This window comes from Actinia tenebrosa, unplaced genomic scaffold (genome assembly GCF_029948245.1).
Source record: "Actinia tenebrosa isolate PJP-AT-01 unplaced genomic scaffold, QUT_ActTen_1.0 PGA_scaffold2__45_contigs__length_23673736, whole genome shotgun sequence".
Taxonomy (NCBI): Eukaryota; Metazoa; Cnidaria; class Anthozoa; order Actiniaria; family Actiniidae; genus Actinia; species Actinia tenebrosa.
The window spans coordinates 17,457,791-17,477,400 of record NW_028292579.1 but is presented as its reverse complement, the minus strand read 5'-3'; the positions used below and the strand labels follow the sequence as shown (position 1 = coordinate 17,477,400).

Sequence of the window (19,610 nt, the reverse complement as noted above, 5' to 3'; positions counted from 1 at the left end):
CGCCTGGTTACTAAGGTACTAAACAACCACAGGCAACCCATAACGCATTAAGGGCACAGGCAGGGCACAGCCACCAATCTCTTGTTCTGTTGTGTTTAGTGTTTGAATATTAACGGTAATATAAACAAATGTCCTTGATAGTTTGTTGTATCTTTTTATTTTTTGCTGATTTTGAAGCCAGTTCGGCGTGTCATTTTATGGTTAGCTCAGTTGGTAAGAGCGTCGCGGTCTGTTGTGCGGGAGGTCGTGGATCAAACCTCGGCTGGACCAACACTCAGGGTCTTAAAATAACTGAGGAAAAGGTGCTGCCTTTGTAATTACATCTGCAAATGGTTAGGCCTTCAAGTCTTCTCGGACAAGGACTTAAAACCGTAGGCCCTGTCTCCCAACCCTTCCTAACCTACAGTAAATGGGTGATATAAAAGAACCTGTTGAATTATTCGTGTAAGAGTAGGGGATTGTCTCCCGGTTCAACAGCCTATCCCAACTTGGAGGCATAACACTAACGTACTAATAAATCACTCATGATTGTAAGCTGCACGGTTGCTAATAATAGCGCCTTAATATGCAGCCCGTAAAGTCCTCCACTGCAATGTAAAGCGCAATGAGACAATGTGATAATGCGCTATATAAGAACCCCATTATTATTATTATTATTATTATTATTATTATTATTATTATTATTATTAGTTATCGTTTTTTTCGTCCTTCCACAGGAAGCCCATACAAGCTTTGAGAGCTGAATGTAATTTAGCGAAAAAAATAAAAAACAAAAAAATAAATGAAAGCTAATATTTACTCACATGAAGTGTTTTATACGTCATCCTAGTTCATTAATAGTAGTTTCGAGCCATTTTAGCGATTTTTAAAAACATTTTCCCTTCCCCGTTGTATAAGAAGACACCTGTCTTCCTAGGCTTCCTGTGGTCCTCCTCAGTACTAAACGAAATAGTAGGAACTCGATAACTCCGTAAAAACGCGCCAAACTGGCTTCAAAATCAGCAAAACATCAAAAGATACAACAAGCTATCAAGAAAAGTCGTTTTTATTCTTAAAAGTACTAATTTTACTTGCTACGAAATGTTACCGTTAACATTCAATACCACAACATCACAGAACAAGAGATTGGGCTGCCTGTGATCTTTACCATTTCTTCTGGCACAACAGCCCATGTGGGTGCCTGGCAGGACCAAGACAGAGGATCCCCTTTCTGTTCCGCCACCGCCATTACCACCACCACAAGCAAATCAGTCAAATTCAAATTGAAACAAAAAAGGTAAAGGAGTAATATGTTTTACTTCGATGACGCGGGGAGTGGTTGCCCAAATCCCCCGAGCCTGGGGCTCATGTTTATTGCGCTCGAGAGTGCGCCCTCTACCCCCTCTTACTTCTCTACTCCTTCTTACGGGCATTTGAAGCTAATCGGAGTTACGCAGGAAAGAGAGAAGTAGGAACAGACGTGGAGTCCCTGAGGATCGAACGATGTACCTCTAACCCTGAAGGCCGCGCGCTTACCGACTGAGCTACGCCTGCTCCCCTGCTGCTACGACCTACAATATCTCTTAAATGTCATTTTATTTCTAGCTGCACCCCTGAGGATAATATAATAATTTATCCTAATTATATCCTTATTACATTTATTTGTGTTATTAAAAATCATTCTTTATATTCAACTATATAGATCTGCTGATATACAAGACATCAATTCGCTCATACCCCATACAATGTAAGTGAGTCTTATTTATTATGTATTATTCTTCTACTTTTAGAAGGAAAAAAACGTTTACAATACTTTGGTGGATTAAAAATGCTAGTTGCCGTTACGTAAGTTATTGCTATAACTATGCGTCAGAAATCAATTCAGGGGTTTCACTCAGCTGATAAAAGTAAATCTCATTATCTACTCCAAATGGTGGTCAAACACTGATCACCGTATGCTGGTAACCAGAAAGAATCCTATTAAAAACATGTGATTCAGCTGATGAACATTACCTACTAGCAGTGGCGGATTCAGGATTTTTCAAAGGGGGGTTCCGTTTCTTAAACTGTGTATAATTCTCTTTTGTTTAGTCGATGTTTGACAAAGAAATTGGCTCTAATCACCTAATTTACTATCTAGTAACGGAACTTAAAGGTAAATTAAACATCATAACAGCAAATATCAAAACTACTAATATTTTTTTGTTAAAATTTATATAAAATAATTTTCTATTACCTAAAAGATCAAACCTTCAAGGGGGGTTCCGTGGACCCCTTCGACCCCCCTGGATCCGCCACTGATTAGGTAGGATCAGCAATACCTCCAGTTTCCAATTCTCTATTCTACGGGGTTAGTCGGCATTGGTTTCGTATGGAAGTGATACTTCAAACGTTTTCAAGTTTCCAGTGAATGTCCGTGGAATTTTTAAAGTGTGAAATGCGGTTGACTCTGCATAAACGAGTATTTGACCAAGGAACACTGCTTTATTTGGCTAATTCGAAAATAGGCTTTTAGCTAATGAAACGATGCAACTCAGTTGGCAAAAACAATTGTGATGATATATATAATATTGATAAATTATTGAAGCAAAGTCTAAACTAAGCAAACAGATAACTCCCTGCACCCTTTACATTTTCATATTGTGGAGACGACAGTGCTCTACCATAACCCATGGCCGTGTACACGTCTCTAATAGAGTATAATGTATGGTCGTGTACACGTCTCTAATCGTATAATGCATGGTCGTGTACACGTCTCTAATCGTATAATGCATGGTCAATAGACGTCTCTAATAGTATAATGCATGGTCATTAGACGTCTTTAATATTGTAATGCATGTTCAGTACACGTTTCTAATAGTATAATGCCTACACGTCTCTAATCGTATGATGCATGGTCATTAGACGTCTTTAATATTGTAATGCATGGTCAGTACACGTTTCTAATAGTATAATGCATGGTCGTGTACACGTCCCTAGTCGTATAATGCATGGTCAATACACGTCTCATAATATAATGTATGGTCATAACACGTATCTAATAGTATAATGATATGCATGGTCAGTGGACGTCGCTTATAGTATAATGCATGGTCAGTACACGCCTCTGATAGTACAATGCATGGTCAGTACACGTCTCTAATAGTATAATGCATGTTCAGTACATGCACTTCTTTAAATAGTTAGAAATCAAGCTTTTCAAATCTTTTTCGCATGGTATGTTGTCAGAATTTAAATTTCTTCCAGTAAGGTTCCTTACCGGGATCGATATCCAAGAGTCAAAGTAGGATAAGTGATAGTAAATTGTTCTTAAATAATTGTTTTGCCCAAAAATATATATACGTAAGAAAATCAGTACAGTGAATATGCCATTATCTCGATGGCAAGTAACAGATTGACTGTTGTACGGCATTTAGGCAATTCTATGCAAATGTCAGTAAACTTCTGATCCCAAGGAAATTGAGTGACATGAGCCGACAAAGCACCCCCGCGGAGTCATCTCATCATCCACAGCCTTTTCGATTGCCCATAATAAATTAATGGATATCTCTAGATCTCTGGTCACTACTAACAACGGCTCTAAGCAGGTAAGCAAGAGTTCTTATAATTCGCAGCCGCCGCTACGTGACGTAATGGAAGAAAGGTACCTGGTTTTCCCCTTGACGATAAAATTCCTTAAAGTAACGTTTAAGAAATGCCAAAACCCGTGGGTCTAGGATTAATGGATATTGCCTCCGGATCTACAACGGCTCTAAGCAGGTAGGTGAGAGTTCATCTAGTTCGTGGCCGCTCCTTGATGTAATAGAAGATAGCCATCTGGTCTTCCCCTTGAAGATACATTCCTTAAAGTCGCGTTTGAGGAAAGCAAAAATCAATGGGTCTAGGATAGTGTTGATGAGAAGAGTAAAGAACGAGGCATATGCGAGGCCATTCGAAATGAGATGATACAGCTGGAATGCTTGGCAGACATTGATGTACATGAAGGGAAGCCAACAAAGCAAGAACATCCCAAGGATAATGGCGAATACTCGTGCTGCCTTTTCCTCTGTTCCTGCGCGCTCTCCTGTCTTATTCCCATAGCTTGTCCTTCGCCGATTCCTTTGAATAAAATTCCTGACGATCTTAAGGAGACGGGCGTAAACCCAGATCATGGCGATACATGGGAAAAGGACAAAGAGAATAACTACTGTTATCAGATAGGTTCGGTGATATTTGGTGGTGTTATCGGCATTCCAAGCGAGGGGAAGAAGAGAAATAATCAATGGCAAAACCCACGAGGCACCGATGATGCAAGCTACTTTTCTCTTGTTCATGATTGCACGATACCCAAACGGTTTGGTCAAAGCTACAAACCTTTCATACGTGACAGCACTAAGATTAAAAATGGAAGCGAGCAGCAAAAATGCTATGATGTAACCACTGGTGTGGACTTTGGTCAAAGAATATTCTTCAACGATGTAGATAGGAACGAACACTCCCGCTACAAGCAAGTCTGATATCGATAGACTAACAACAAAAGCATTAGTGACGGTCATCAGACGAGTATTAACGGCAACAATACCACAGACCACGATGTTGAGGATGGTCGAGACGAAACCGATTATTGACCAGCATACGAGCAAGGGAAGTGGTGCTGGGACTATAACGGGTAGAGCAATGGTTGTATTGTTGCTCATGATCAGCTTGTACTTTATAAAAAGGTGGTGTTCTTTTTACTTGCTTGTACACCTGTAGCTAAATCACCCGAGAAACTTCCTGATTGTGGAAAAGCTTTCCTTGAAGCCGGAAATCAGTTCGAAAACCGCTTGAACTCAAAGATAATCCTATTATGACGACCAAACTGATGCTAGCTTCTCGTTGATGTCCTCACTCTGAAAAGAAAATGGAATAAAAAAATTAATAAGTACTTCACGCGTTAAGCAAACAAGGAACTGAGGGAAAAAAGATTTAAATAAACAATCATGGGCTTGAAAACTCTTCGGAAAAATAAAAAAAAAACTAAGAGTAACCTTAAGTAATTGTTTGCGGACCGCAATGTTTTAGCTTGTATAGATTAGAACCTAGATGAAGGAGAATGGCGAGGAAGGAAGGAAGAAAAATAGGAACTACTTGGGATTTTTAGAAGCAGACCTCTTGATACAAACAGTTGGTAATTAATTATTATACGAAGTCTTCCTTTGACTGCAAATAGAAATCCACGGATGATTTCCACTATTTGCTCAGAGCTAACATTATCTGCAAAAGGACGATAGTAATCTCATTTGCAGTAAAAAGCACAAAATGAGTTCTTACATTTGAAGGGCCCTGTTAAAACAGCCGAAACAAAATGAATGTGAAGTTCGATTGAACAGTAGAGAAGTTGATTCCGCTTTAACTTACGTCTCGAAAGGTATTGTCTTGGCTTAGCTTATAAGTAGTTCGTCCAGAAACTAGTCGTCAGTGATCGAGGAAAAACATTAGTTCGACCAATTTCAAGGTAAACGTGGCAACTTTACCCCCAAACAATGTTTAAAGGAAACCTAAAAAAAGTACAGCACTTTAGACCCGTTATATTCATCTCGTAGACAAGTAAGTCAATGTTTTATAATTAAGAGGATTCGTGCAAAGTTGTTGACAAATCGAATGATTAATTTAATAAAGAACCACAAAGTAGATATCAAGATATCTCGGAGAGTTGATATCGAAAAGAAAAAAGAAAAATATAGAAAAAAATGTGATTTGACTAAAAAGGCTTGCGTAGGAGATTACCTCCAGTGGACATAATGAGGCCCTATCTGGACATTTGGAGTCCAAATCTTCCCTAAGACCGATTACAATATGAATCTGCCACCTTAAAGCGTAAGGTCAATAAACAATCCCGAAAAAAAATGAACCAATGACGCAATACATCAATGAACCAATCAGATTCACGGACTATTTGCTCAATTTAGCCAAAAAGAAACAGTCCTTGTGATGGTATTGATGACACTGAAACAGTTTTATAATCAAGGGTGACTGATTTTGGATTGTATTGCATAGTTTTCCTTTTTAATATAATTTCAGATAAGATGAGTCTCTCGATAACAACTAATGACTTCACTTTTCGATTAAGAATTTGACGTTCATTTAAGTTATTTTGGAATGAACGCGCCGAAAATGATAACATACGAGCTCTCTCTCTCTCTCTCTCTCTCCCTCTCTCTTTACAATCTATTATTCATAGCAAAAGTTACGACTGGAAAGTAATAAGACCAATCTTTTATGTGAGAAAAAAATTTGATATTTTAATAATTTCTAGATTTGCGGTTAGTTTGTCGGTCATGTATGATGATGAAACAACTGCATTTATTTATTTTATCAATTTATGGAACCTAATTCATTTTGCTATTGTTTGGCGGAATAAGTTTATATCTTTCCTATAATGCGACTAAGAAAAACAATTTAAAAGATTGATAATTTATACTTCGGAATCAGATCTTCTTTAGATATTTCCTAAGGTTTATTGTCGCGTATTGTTTTAACTCTACAGGATCGTTATCTCAAAGGGTCTGCAATTTGTCATAGCGAAAAGAAAGTTTTCCAATTAACAAAAAAAGACAAGGCAAAAAAACAAAGAGTGTTCTAACGTAAACAAAGCGATTGAATAACTCTTTCTATTCTTTCTTCTTTATTTTTAGTGTACAGAGACTGACACTCCATGATCGAAGAGAACTGATGTGTTTGATCCTGGGATAATTAGTGTTTCCTCTAAAACACTTCGATTTTTGTAATATTAAAGAACTACAGAGATCCAACAGTCGGAAACATAAAACATGCTGTCAAACTCCGCTAGAAAATAAATATAATACAACCACTTTATTGGATCATTGAAATTATCTTACTTTGGATTGACTTTTCTAGAAGGTAATATTCAAGTGTCATGGAAAAATATGAACTAAACCTGTCGTAACTTCTTGATATTATCCGCACAATAATTCGAGGAAGATTTTTGGCTAAATAATTACCTCAACTAGATTTTTTGATAATTAAACCATTATAACACTGTATTAAGTATTTATGAGAGAAATTTCAAGCATTTGGGATTGAGATTTCTGTATCTTTTTACGATAAAACTTTTAATTTTAATGAGCATTTGCTGGACAATTAATTAGACAAAAATCTTTCGTTGTTTGTCGATCAATATACCAAAGATAGTCGTCATCCAACTATCGAGATATTTCAAATTATTCATTGAGTTAAATTAGAAATCTCCAATTCCTGTATGCAATTGGTAAAGCAATAGAAAAGGTAAAATGAGAAAACATAAGGAAAAAAGTAATTTTGTATTACTGAATTCAAATTATGACAAGCAAAATCAAACTACTAAACTTCTTATATGGCTTTATATTTCTCTCTCTAGATTTTGTGCATTCTTACTAAAACAGCTTTTACACTAACTTATATCTTTTTCTATTTCAAAATTCGAAAAATTAAGAGAAAAATATTTTTTTCAGCAGTAACGTTTCTCATATATTGTCTTCCTTCTAGAAAACACCTAGAAGCCAGTATCTAATAAGACTATGGCTCTATCTCTGTTTATAATCAACTTGGATTTACAACAGCAGTTATTCCAGGGATAAATCGTATAAATCAAAAAGACAACAGACCTAAGACAATCAAAGATACACAAAAAGACTAATAAATATAAATGTTGAGCAACCTACTGGACATGTCTTTAGAACATCACGCGAAGAGCAGCAACTGATCAATTATTCGGTTCTTGTTCGGGTCACGAAGGGCACGTGCTAGACGGAGTTGTAGTGTTATATGGAAACTTCAATTTTCTTACTGTGCGTTGTATTTATTTTACAGGAACCTGGGAACTACTCGTCATGAATGAATGCTGAAGAATGGATACTAGTGTACATAAACTGTTTATGCAGTCAAAAAAAAAGTCTTTTGAACCAAAGGAAATAGTATCGCCATTCCAACACCTATTACTTCGGTGCTCTAAGTCCTTGCAGTTATTTGTTGGGCCTTGGAATGACCTACCCTTTTTATCGCTTTGTTTAAATAGCTCGATTGAGTTTCAGCGCAAAATGAGCTCACGCTAGCGGAGCTGTTCTATATTGGATTGTTTGCATTGTATGTACTTAGATAAAGGATTTGAGCGACGACTATTTTTCCCTCGCCTTTCCACACGCTACGGTGGCCCCACCGTTCGAAGACACATTAAATCTGACCCCACCTTCAGTTCTCTGAATACCCTTAACTTATATTGTTATGAATAGGTCATATCAAAACTAAGGAAATGATTCAGTGTTTATCAGTCATAACGTAATGTTTTATTTGACTCAAGGCTTGTACGCGATGGGATACGCATATTTAACCCCCTTCATATTACGAGTTTTTAAAATCTGGTAACTATAACTTTTTCCCCATTAAAACAACCCACACCACCTCAAAGAGCACTTAAGGATAAATAAACGTAGAACTTTAGAATATCATATGAGCAAAACTCAAGTTTTGCTATGATTTATGGGTTCTGGTCTTTGTGGCATCGTTTTGATGTCTTCTCTCATACAAAAGCCTCATAATTCTTAAAGAATTTTCTGTATCTTTTTAAAAAGCTCATATTTTTATTCTAACAAACATACTCTTTCGTATGAAAAAGGCAATTGCTATCAATGCTTGGATGTTAGATCTTTATTCTAATGAGCTGCTGACATTGTGAAAATCAGTTCAAAAATACCACATATTACTCGTAAGATGGCTTTTCCCACTCAAACTATTCTTGTGTAAAAGAGTTTCTCAGTATGTAATTGAGAGGACGTTTTTTTAACATCTTCTTGACTGAGTGAGAGATAAGCAAACTATTTGATATCCCGCCTCAGGCAGATAAGGTAGTATTAATATTATTTTATTATTATAATAATAATAATTATTATTATCATTATTATTATTATTATTATTATTATTACTATTATTATTATTATTATTGTTTTGGTCTTTTTGTTTGTTTGTTTGCATATCTCCAGACGCTATTCCTACTCTGCATGTGTAGTGGGCTCTATTTGGTTTTCTGTTTAGTCGAAAAAGGAAAAAGAGATGCGCCAGTCATTGGCAATATATCCATTTCAATAAATTCAATAAAATCCATTTCTGAGCACGAAGCTGCTCTCAGACAAAAAGACACATAAGATATAAGTATCAAAATCTGATCTTCGTTTATACACATCTCAGAACACCCAAAACATATGAGAAATCTCTCAGTCATTAGTCCTTGAGAATCGACCAATCAGAAAACATCTTTTTTTTGTACGTACCTAAATGTCTCTTCGATGTCTCATAGTTTCAAATCTTCGGCTCTATAAATGACACTTTTTACTCAAAAATAATGAAAAAGAAAATTTGTAGGTCCAACAGCTGGTGCAGGTAATATTTTCCTCGAATAGCTTAATTTTTTCTTTGTAGATTGAATTTTTTAAATTTCTTTTTGACGAAAAACAATAAGAACGACAATGAATTTGTATCTTAAACAGGAATTTGTCTTTAATTTCATGCCACCTAGAGTCAGAATTACAGGGCAAGACTAATGTAGAGATGAACTACTTGGCCTTTTACAACCTATCTATCAGTAAATTCATTTACTTTGAAGTATACAGACTTATTTCCTCGCACACCACAGCTCAATAAACTGATACTCAACGAAGAAAACTTACTTTCCCTTAATACAATCAGTGAAATTGAACCTTTGACGTTCTTACCTTCTCATAGGATAGAAAAGACGATTTAACAGGGTTAATCATCAGGATCTGAGCTCAAAAAGAAAAGAACCCACGTCCAGATTGAGCCGTAAAGTGATACTTTCAGCTGTGTCGGTGAGAGAAAACCTTATGAACTATTAAAGATGTCATCGAATAAGGAAACCTTGCAAAATGACATCAAATCAAAGAAGCGAGATAACCACTTATCTTTTCAATATCTTAGTTATTGAGATGGCTTGTGCTTTGATGACTGAGAATTATTACTGGACAGTGTTGAGTACATTGATTGGATAAGGCTAAGAAATGTCAACAAATAGGTAGCTAGTTCTAGTAATTTTTATAACACTTGACAATCCATATGCAAAACGCAATTTCATCTGAAACAAATATACACACATGAAAAAAAATTAGAATTTGACATTTTGATTGGATCCTTGATTTTAAAAATTGGAAATTCATCTGATAAACCCCGTTTTTTGTTTGTTTGCTTGTTTGTTTGTTTGTTGTTGTTGTTGTTTTTTTTTTTTCGTGGTTTGCAAGTAGCGAGATGGGTTGGGGTGGAGTAGAGTCTGGGGTGGAGGGCGAGTGGGGGTAAGTACGACATCTTTCTTGATGTTCAAGCTCATAGAAAATAAAATATTTTCTTTTATGCTTTAGATATATTTTGGAACAATATTTAATCAGAGAGATCTTCTCTGTTTCAAAAATTTTGAAATATAAGGAAAGTCCCCAAACCGACGCCAATCCACCTATTGAAAAGCTTGTTAGCTGTGGGACCATACAAAATGACTTGCACTGGATTTCAAAGCGAATAACGATTTAGTTTTGAGAAATTGTTTTAAAAAACTTACTACTAGTTTCCGAGCCCATCCCCACGGCTTACAGCCTCATCTATCATGTATTATTAGTTGGGAAAATATAATTTTAAATTATGACGTCATTATTGCCTTCAATTACCAGCTGTTGCTTGTTTTATACGCTTATAAATACACTCAAAACGTGCTTATCAAATAGAAGAATGATTACAAATGGCTAGCAAGTAGGAGGAGAATTCTCAACAGTCTAACATTGACATTGATAGGATTCAAATGAAACCAACGGAAGTACTGGTATGTAATGGGTGTATTGTACCATCAGTGATGTGATGATAGAATAAATGAATGGATGGGTGTACTGTAGCATCAGTGATGTGATGATAGAATAAATGAATGGATGGGTGTACTATACCATCAGTGATGTGATGATAGAATACATGAATGGATGGGTGTACTGTACCATCAGTGATGGGATGATAGAATAAATGAATGGATGGGTGTACTGTACCATCAGTGATGGGATGGGATGGGATGATGGAATAATGAATGGATGGGTGTACTGTACAATCGGTGATGGGATGATGGAATAAATGAATGGATGGGTGTACTGTACCATCAATGGTGGTTAGTTTAAATTTCAATTTGATCATGGAACGAGGGTCAGAGGTTTGTTAGCCACTGGCTAATTAAGTGCTACCCTAGTAAAGAAAAAAAACAATGACGGACGGGATTAAATTTGATAGCATTCGATAACACTCAGACCCTTCAGTCTTGTCTACAACTTAGATGGCCATTTCTGGAATTTCTGCGATTTTATGCTCTGTTCAAAGTTATTATATATAACAGGGTATACGGAAGCATTAGGTTGGACCATATTTCATTACAATTGTATCTGTCGTTGGTTAAAGGTTATTTCCTACCTCAGATGGCACTAGAGGACATTTCTTGATCGTTACAAGAGGCACTATTTTAAAAGTTGTCATAAGCTGGAAACTGTCGATCCAAAATTCAGCATTGAGTATCTAACACTGTTACCAAACACAAACCCTTTCAAGTACTGTACTTAGAAACAAACAGATTCAATACCGACGGCTTTTCAAAAAGCAAGTAGAGCCGAATAATAATAATAATAATAATAATAATAATAATAATAATAAAACAATTTGATAGATTAGCTAAAGACAAGATAGTGCTATAGACAAAAATGAAACTGTTAACCACATGCAAAGAATAAAAGTCGTTAGGTGAAGAGACGGATTTACTTTGGTAATTGCCTGAAGCCTGAAGGGTTGTTGGATTAAAATACCAGTTTTTGTAATTACAATAGGATAGGATGGATTATATTACCTTTATTTAAACATGATAATATTTAATGCTAAAACTTGCGAGGTCGTGCATAAAATAAGGTAAAGAAATGAATATAATATATTATGTAAATATAAGATATAAATAAGATATAAAGAAGTTATATATAATTCTCAATCTAAAAATATCATATTATTAATGTTATAACATCGATATCAATGACTTCACCGCTGAAAAGACAGTATCCTCTTTGACTTATAACTATAGAAAACTATTAAAGTTCACTACTATATGGGATGCACCCCGTTTTGACGTTTAAATAGAAATCGCAAGGACATTTTTGATGAGGATTTGTAATTTAAGGGAAACAGTTGCTTCTGGATGGCACAGATTTGCAGGTTGAACCCGCAGTTCGCTACAGGATGTCATGAGAAGCGATAAAAATGATAACAAAGCGGGAATCGAAGAAGGCATTGTTGAATTCTCGTTAGACACAAACTGCATGATACAAACTGTTTGCAAAGATGAAGGAATCGTCACTGGTGTAATACTTTGTTATCTCTGGATTCTTTTGCTTTTCCGTTTTTTGGTGTTGTTGTTTTTTGTTTTTAAGGAAAGATAGTCGATATATATTGAATAAATGCTACTTGACGAACTGCTATACTATTCAAAGAATAAAGCTCTTTTATCGTTTGATTACAGAATTGTCATTAATCAATTCACCTATATACCACCCAATGCCGGAGATGAAAGTAGAGTAATCACGAGAAGTAAAACACTTATTGTGTTTAGAGTGAAGTACTTGATTGGATCACGTAACTTATGATGAGCCTCACAACATGAACCAACCAAAACAGCATCATTCAAAAGCAATTCGTAGAACACTTTAAGTTCGAGAAAACTACTCCAGGATGTAAGAAGAGAGATTTTCATAGTGATTAATGATATTGGGAGTTAAATGTCTTCACTTGGTGGTAAAATGGAGAAAGCAGCGTGTGGTAGTCATTTTAACATGGATAACTTATCTAAACCTTCTTGGGGTAAACTCCAAGTAATTATGTATGTAGCTTAGGTAGTGTTACGACAGCGCCAACTCACCTTATTTTCAAACCCCACAGAATCCAATAAGATATTGCACCTATCTTTTGCGAGTCAAGGACAGAGTTAGCCAAACAAAGGTGATTTTGCACGCTTTAACCGTTAAACGGAACAACAGCCTGCACGAGAACAAAGACAGTACTAATACTATATCGGATCAGCCTGGTGGTTAAAGCTGGATGAGACTGTGATCTCAGTGATCGAAAGCACTTGTCTTATCGTTTCTGTAGTCCAATTGGAATTCGAAGAGATGACAGCAATAAATACCAATGTTTGGGCACCCTGTTGATCGCCATTTTAGCTGTCGCCAGCTAACTCAATACAGGTCACAGCGGGATCTTTTATACAACACAAAGCGCCTGAATTGTTGAATTGTCTACTATATCATCATGAGTAAAACAAAACAACACCGAACAAAAAGTTTTTTATTGGAACGGACGACCTTTGACTTATAGCAATTACGAAGAAGCACTCATTTCCCAAGAGGAATATTTTGAAACACATTATCACTTGTCTGAGATAAGTGACCAGCCACAGCCACACGGCTACACACTAGGCTCACGCGGTCTGAAATATCCGCGATAGTGAAAAGGCTGGGGGCGAGTAGAACGTGAGCAAATTAGAATAACATTTTAAGATCAAGAAAGCATTTTAACACTTGACGTTAAGTGTGTTTATATTCCACTTTAAGCGTTAATATATTTACCGAGTTTGCAAGCCGTCAGAAATAGATAACTCGAGGTGTTTGCGAGAGTTTTAAGAGCCTCAATCCTTTGTCTTGGTTCAACTAAAAGGTAGATTGGGTTAAGATAGGATGATACATAAGCGGAAGCTTAAGATGGCTGTAATCGTGTCTGAATACTAATATTGGGCAACGGCAGAATATCAAATAATAAAACAAAACCTTGACAATGATATGACATACGTAAACTATAAAATATCACAATTTACCTTCAGAATAATTTAATAATTTTCATGGAATATAAAAGAAAGTTCTGCAATTTGTTTAGGATATCTGAAAAGCGTTTCATGTTAACTTTTTTGTCCTATTTCAAGTATTAAGATCGCTTTTACTTTTCTCAATGTTGGATATTGGTATCAATCATTCAGAATTCGAGGTATTATCTTGAAAAGAATGAAGGATAAAACGTCGGTAAAATGCTTTTAATGCTTTAACAATGTTGCCTCCGATCCTTTGAAAAAAAAAAAGAATTTAAATTTTCGATGTATGAATTTGTATAATGTGTACCAACACTGATAGATTTGTTAAGTGGTTGTATAAAGATCTTGACATACTCTAGTTTTAATAGGATTAAATAAATGGGCTGACTTAAAAGACTCCTCGGAAATGAAGTCGGTCGACTTGGAAAAAAGAACCACAGCCAACTGATGTCATGACTGGTTGAAATTTGCTGGTTAAAGACAGAAAGTAACGATTGATGATGCCGTTATAATTCTAAATCGCACTTGAACTGACAAAGATATTTTTAGGGGAGGCTTGACTGCGCATGTGCAATAGTTTACGGCCAGGCATCCAATAATAGATGTCATACTTATGACGTCATTAGGTGCTTGAAACACTTGCTGGTGAATAGTCAGAGGGAGGTAACATCACGTCTTTTTCAAGACCAGAAAAACTTTATTTGAATGTTCATTTGCAGCTAGAATTAATTCTGGTCACTCTTGGGAACCAAAGTCTTGGTATGAAAGGTAAGTTAACGTAAAGGTGTACTAGACTATCCGTTAGTCAGAAGTCTATCAATATTTCATAGTTTAATGAACACGTCAAGCTATCACTTTGATTTGACTCCTCTAACCACAACGTCTTAGTAGACCATCGGTTGTTTGTCGGTAATAAAGTAATTGGCTGGGTCTTCGCACGTGTTGGCTAGACTTTCTGCTAAAAAATAAAAAATAAAATTGTTGCTTAGAATTGGTTTGGTTCATAGAAGAATACTGCCGGGTTAATTATCTTAAATAGCGTGTAAAATTGTAAAATAAATATAGGAAGCTAATAAATGGGAAAGAACGACCATACACTTTCAAGCAAAACAAATTAAATATTTTTTGGCAATACCCACTATTTTTTCGATAAAAAATCCCTATTTTGGTGAAACAAATTATGAATAATGGTTATTTAATCTAATTCATCAAGAGAAACGAAAAATAAGCAAAAGACTCTTAGAATCTGTGATTGAGTAAAGTATCTATATTATGTCTTCTGTTTTCGGAGAAAATGATGCTTACTGATCTAGATAGATTATCTGGTAAAAATACGCAATTTTTCTCAATCGTTTTTCAGGATATTTGTCCTTATAATCATCTTATTGGAGATTAAATGAGATTATGAAGGAATTATCAGTTGTGTAATATGGTTAAAAGTCGCCCAAAGGCATAGTAAAAAATCCCCTAAGTGTAAAACCGAAATATTCCATGTCTTTATCGTGGCATTAGTTAGTGCGTTGTAAGGATTGAGTCAAATTGTTTCAAGTAACAGTCTTTTAAAGCCATTAAGTCCAAAATAGATAAGTGTTTCTCATTTAGCTCAACCTAAATTGTTTTTCCCCTTGAATTGTACTGACGCCCAACCTCTTTGATCTCCCCGCGCTTTTGGTCTAATAGTTTCCGGATAAGGCTCGATTTGTTTATGTATTTTGACCATGAATTCTCCTTTGGAATAATTTGCGCTAAAAGGCAAATCTATGGTTTATTTGAGTTAGAGATAAACAGAAGAGGAAGTTATAAATATGCATAAAATGCCTTTGCTAACTACACTACATCCTACACTACCATACTCCACTCTCCCTCCCCTCCCCCCTGAAAAACAATATAACATTAAGATAACTTTTACATGCAAACACGCAAGAAAGACAACACAAGTAAACATCATCATAAGACAAGATTACGGTGTAATAACTTTTGATGGGGAAAAAAGGACACGTCGGATTCAAATCCTTTTAGTTAATTTTTTTCACTTGTTTGGTTTGACTAGTGACGGACATTGCTTTGACTGGCGGAAAGGGTTCATGGAAATATTTTCTTTATTCTTTCGTCATTTATGTTGTTGCCTTTTCTGCGTGTGCCTGCCTGTCTGACTGCATAGCCAAATAACGGTTTGAATGGGACTGGAATAAGTTAGGAGCCGGTCTGTCAATCACAGGCTCTGTCAGTTTGTCAGTGGAGATTAGCTGGACATATTTAGACCGGCAGTCAGGCAGGCATAATCTAATTTAAAAGTGTTCTTCCCCCATAAAAATAAACATGTGAAATTAGAGTCGTGTGTATAGCTTATTCAAATGTAGTAATGAATGTGTACGTTATGGAAGATAATAATAACAAGAATAATAATAATTAAAGATACTAAGGCCCAGGGCTTAATTTAGTCGAACCTATTACATTTGAAATAGGCTCAAGCCTAGTACGACGTTTGCTGCGATTGAGAACGACCCCATTGAATAGGTTCGAGTCCAGCATAAGTTCGACAAGCCAAGTCGGACATTACGACTCTGGAGCGACTTTGCGGCAAACGTCGTTTTAAACAAGTGCTGAACTAAATTGATAAATTATGCAAAATAGCAAATCCATCATGCAAGTCGCATGACTTACACCAAAGCCGTGAAAACAACCCACTCCCCCACCTCCCAAACACCCATTCCCCCCTGGCGAGCATGCGCTATACAAAGACGAGTGATGAACAAGACCGAGGAGCTCTGGATACGAAAATAAATTCAAAACTACTCAAACTGAACATGTCCGCGTTTAGAAAATCCTTGCCACGAGACGAGACTCTTGAGTCTTGTAGTTTTTGTTTTGACCAAACGAAATATGTTTGCCTGGTTTGTGAGATGCCGACCTGCAATAAATGTGCTGTATTCGAGAGCAACGATAATGAGCCAGACTGGACGTCGGGCAAAAGCGGTGAATGCTGCGAGAGAGACAAGAAGGGAGAAAAAAAAAAAAAAAAGAAAAAAGAAAAAGAAAAAGAAAAAGAAAAACAGGCAAAAAGTGCAGAGTGCAATACCATTCTCCGTTTTCTGTTTTGTAGTACTGCATTCCATATAAATAAATGCCCGTTTTAATTGTGGTCGAGCGCTATATTTTGCCATTACAAGGATATGCATTAATCAGGAAAAGACAAACAAATGTCTGTGCGTTCCCACGTGTATTTTCATGTCCAATTGAAATTATAATAACAATGGGGGAGTGAATTAAGATCGACATAGGTTCGACGTTTGCCGCCACATAGGCCCTTTAGTCGGCCTTCCACCGAACCTATGTTAAATAGGTTCGGTGCGACGTTAGTCCGACGTTTGCCCTGGGCCTAAATATGATAATGATAATAATAATGATAATAATAATAATAATAATAATAATAATAATGATGATGATGATGATGATGATGATGATGATGATAAATCAGTAAAAACGTTTTTCTAAAGATTTATTTATTTATTTTATATATATGATATAACATATAATATAATATAATGATTCTTCCATTGCACGTTATGTCATCGCGGCCATGTTAGTGCCTTTTAACGAAAGATTTCTCATTAGTATCTATTGCTAACGGTACCTAAATGGCCGCCATGTCTTTGTCTTTTGACTCTCTTCGGAATGCTTGCAACCCATCAATAGCCCCAGTAAGATGTGGCATAAAATATCTGATCTAACAACGATACAATTCTGAGAACTTTCATTATTTTAAACCATTGAATCCCGATAAAGGATACTCAGTTTCCAAGCTTGATTTTATTCTCATTCGTAGATATTGTGCTGGAGTATATTTGATATTCTCATTGAGTAGTCATGGAACTAATTCAAAGAACACCGCGAACACCTTAAATATGTCTGGAATGATAAACATTGTGTCCTGACCAATCACATGCGACAGTTAATTAGAAATGAATTCATTCCCTAATGACTATGATATTTGATATAGCGCTCTGTTCCATATGGATAAGTTCAAAGGCGCTTTACAATGAGTTGTAAACCAGAGGTGGTTAGTATGAGGTGGTCACTGCCAGGGTTTCTTTACGTCCTCAGTGATTCTTTTACGTACCTCCGATATTGGTTAGTCAATGATAATGTGTGGAGAGACGGGACCGCCGTAGTCATCCGAGCCAATTGAAGTTCTAACTGTTTGCAAATGTTACAAAGGTAGCACCTTCTCCTCAGTTATTTTATGACCCTGAGTGTTGGTCCGGCTGAGGCATGAACCACGACCTTCCGCACAACAGAACGACGCTCTTAACAGCTGAGATAACCGGATGCGATTGGTCAGAACATGATGTTCAACATTCTTCAACTTTTCTTAGTGTGACTGTAAATCATGGTTAAATTCTTACTCCTCTTTGTTACAAATCTCTTCGTAGCAAAGTTTTTCTTTTATGCAACAGTGTGTTTCACACTCTTCTCCTATCAACAAGTGTGATAAATGATATCGATCACGTGACTTAGTAGACCGTGACGTCATGTATATTTTCGTTGGTTAAAGTTTTACGCGGTTTGCTTGGCTTTTTTTTCTAATTTATTTATTTGTTTCATTACTATTATCTCTTTTGCTTTTTTTATTTCTTCCTTGTACTGTTTTATCATTATTATTTGAATATTGTTATTACTATTAATATCATCATTACTATCATTATTATTATTGATATTATTAATATTAATAGTTGATTATTATTATTATTATCATTATTATTATTGGAGGCACGATTCCATCTTAAACTTCCACGCTGCATAACTGCTATCTAAACTCGACAAATCTTCATTATATGCTGACATTGAAGGCTATACCAGCCCCTTGCTTATAACTGGAGATGCCCACCGTCGTGATCTTCTGATAAAAACACTAGACTGTCTTTATATTCTGGAACTAACAGTTGGTTTTGAATCAAATTTGAAAAATAATGTTGATCGAAAATACAAGAAGTACAAAAATATTATAAGGAAATTAAGTAGTGATTTTAAATCTGTTAAATTTGTAAATCTCTCGATTAGTTCTGTTGGAGTTTTCTCTGCGGAAAGCTCAACGTTTTTAGAAATGTTCGACCAGCTAGGACATGAAAAAAAGCATAAAATGTATATAATAAGAAAAATAATCAAGATTGCCATTAGATCAACATATTTCATTTTTTGTAAACGAAACAAAGACTGGGAAAATCCTGATTTAATGAATTTTTCAAGTATCTTCATATCATTTCATTTCTTATTATTATTGTTGTTTTTTCCCCTCATCTTCTTGTATGTATCCAAGTACATATCTTGAGCTATAAGCCTTTCATTTCATGTAAAACTGAATTTATCTTTAATTCAAGTAGCCGATTGCAAATTACCTAGTTACCAGCGAGATTTGCAATTGTAAAATCATTATTATCATTATTATCATCATCATCAAGTGTTATTACTATTATTTAAGTCTTTTTTCTGATTACAATTACATGTACATGATATATTTTGACCCCTTTTCTATATTTGTCATTATACTAAGTATTCTTTATACGTTCATTTCCTTTTTTATTTTTCTCGTTTTAGCGCATTTAAATCTAACCATGAATAAAGTGTGACAGTAAAAATGAGTTTTTACTAGGGCTGGCCCTAAGAAAAGCAGCGCCGACATGCATGCGTCAAAAGTTTTCAATCAAATTACCAAGTAGTCAGCGAGACTAACACTTACTCCATTGTA

General features: G+C 35.7%; 1 protein-coding gene across 2 annotated transcripts; it reads right to left on the bottom strand.

Annotated features, from left to right (window-relative positions):
- Nucleotides 1–2,230: 2,230 nt before the first annotated feature.
- LOC116292492 (histamine H2 receptor-like) lies at nucleotides 2,231–13,171 on the bottom strand. Of its 2 annotated transcripts, none has more exons than XM_031699824.2 (2): nucleotides 12,923–13,171; nucleotides 2,231–4,850 (listed from the first exon to the last, which is right to left on the bottom strand). In XM_031699824.2, exon 2 carries the CDS (start codon nucleotides 4,653–4,655, stop codon nucleotides 3,720–3,722), a length of 936 nt encoding a protein of 311 aa, XP_031555684.2. In that variant the 5' UTR covers nucleotides 4,656–4,850; nucleotides 12,923–13,171; the 3' UTR covers nucleotides 2,231–3,719. The 2 variants fall into 2 exon arrangements, with proteins under 2 accessions (XP_031555684.2, XP_031555685.2); XM_031699825.2 differs by lacking the exon at nucleotides 12,923–13,171 and adding an exon at nucleotides 5,359–5,466.
- Between the last annotated feature and the right edge of the window lie 6,439 nt (nucleotides 13,172–19,610).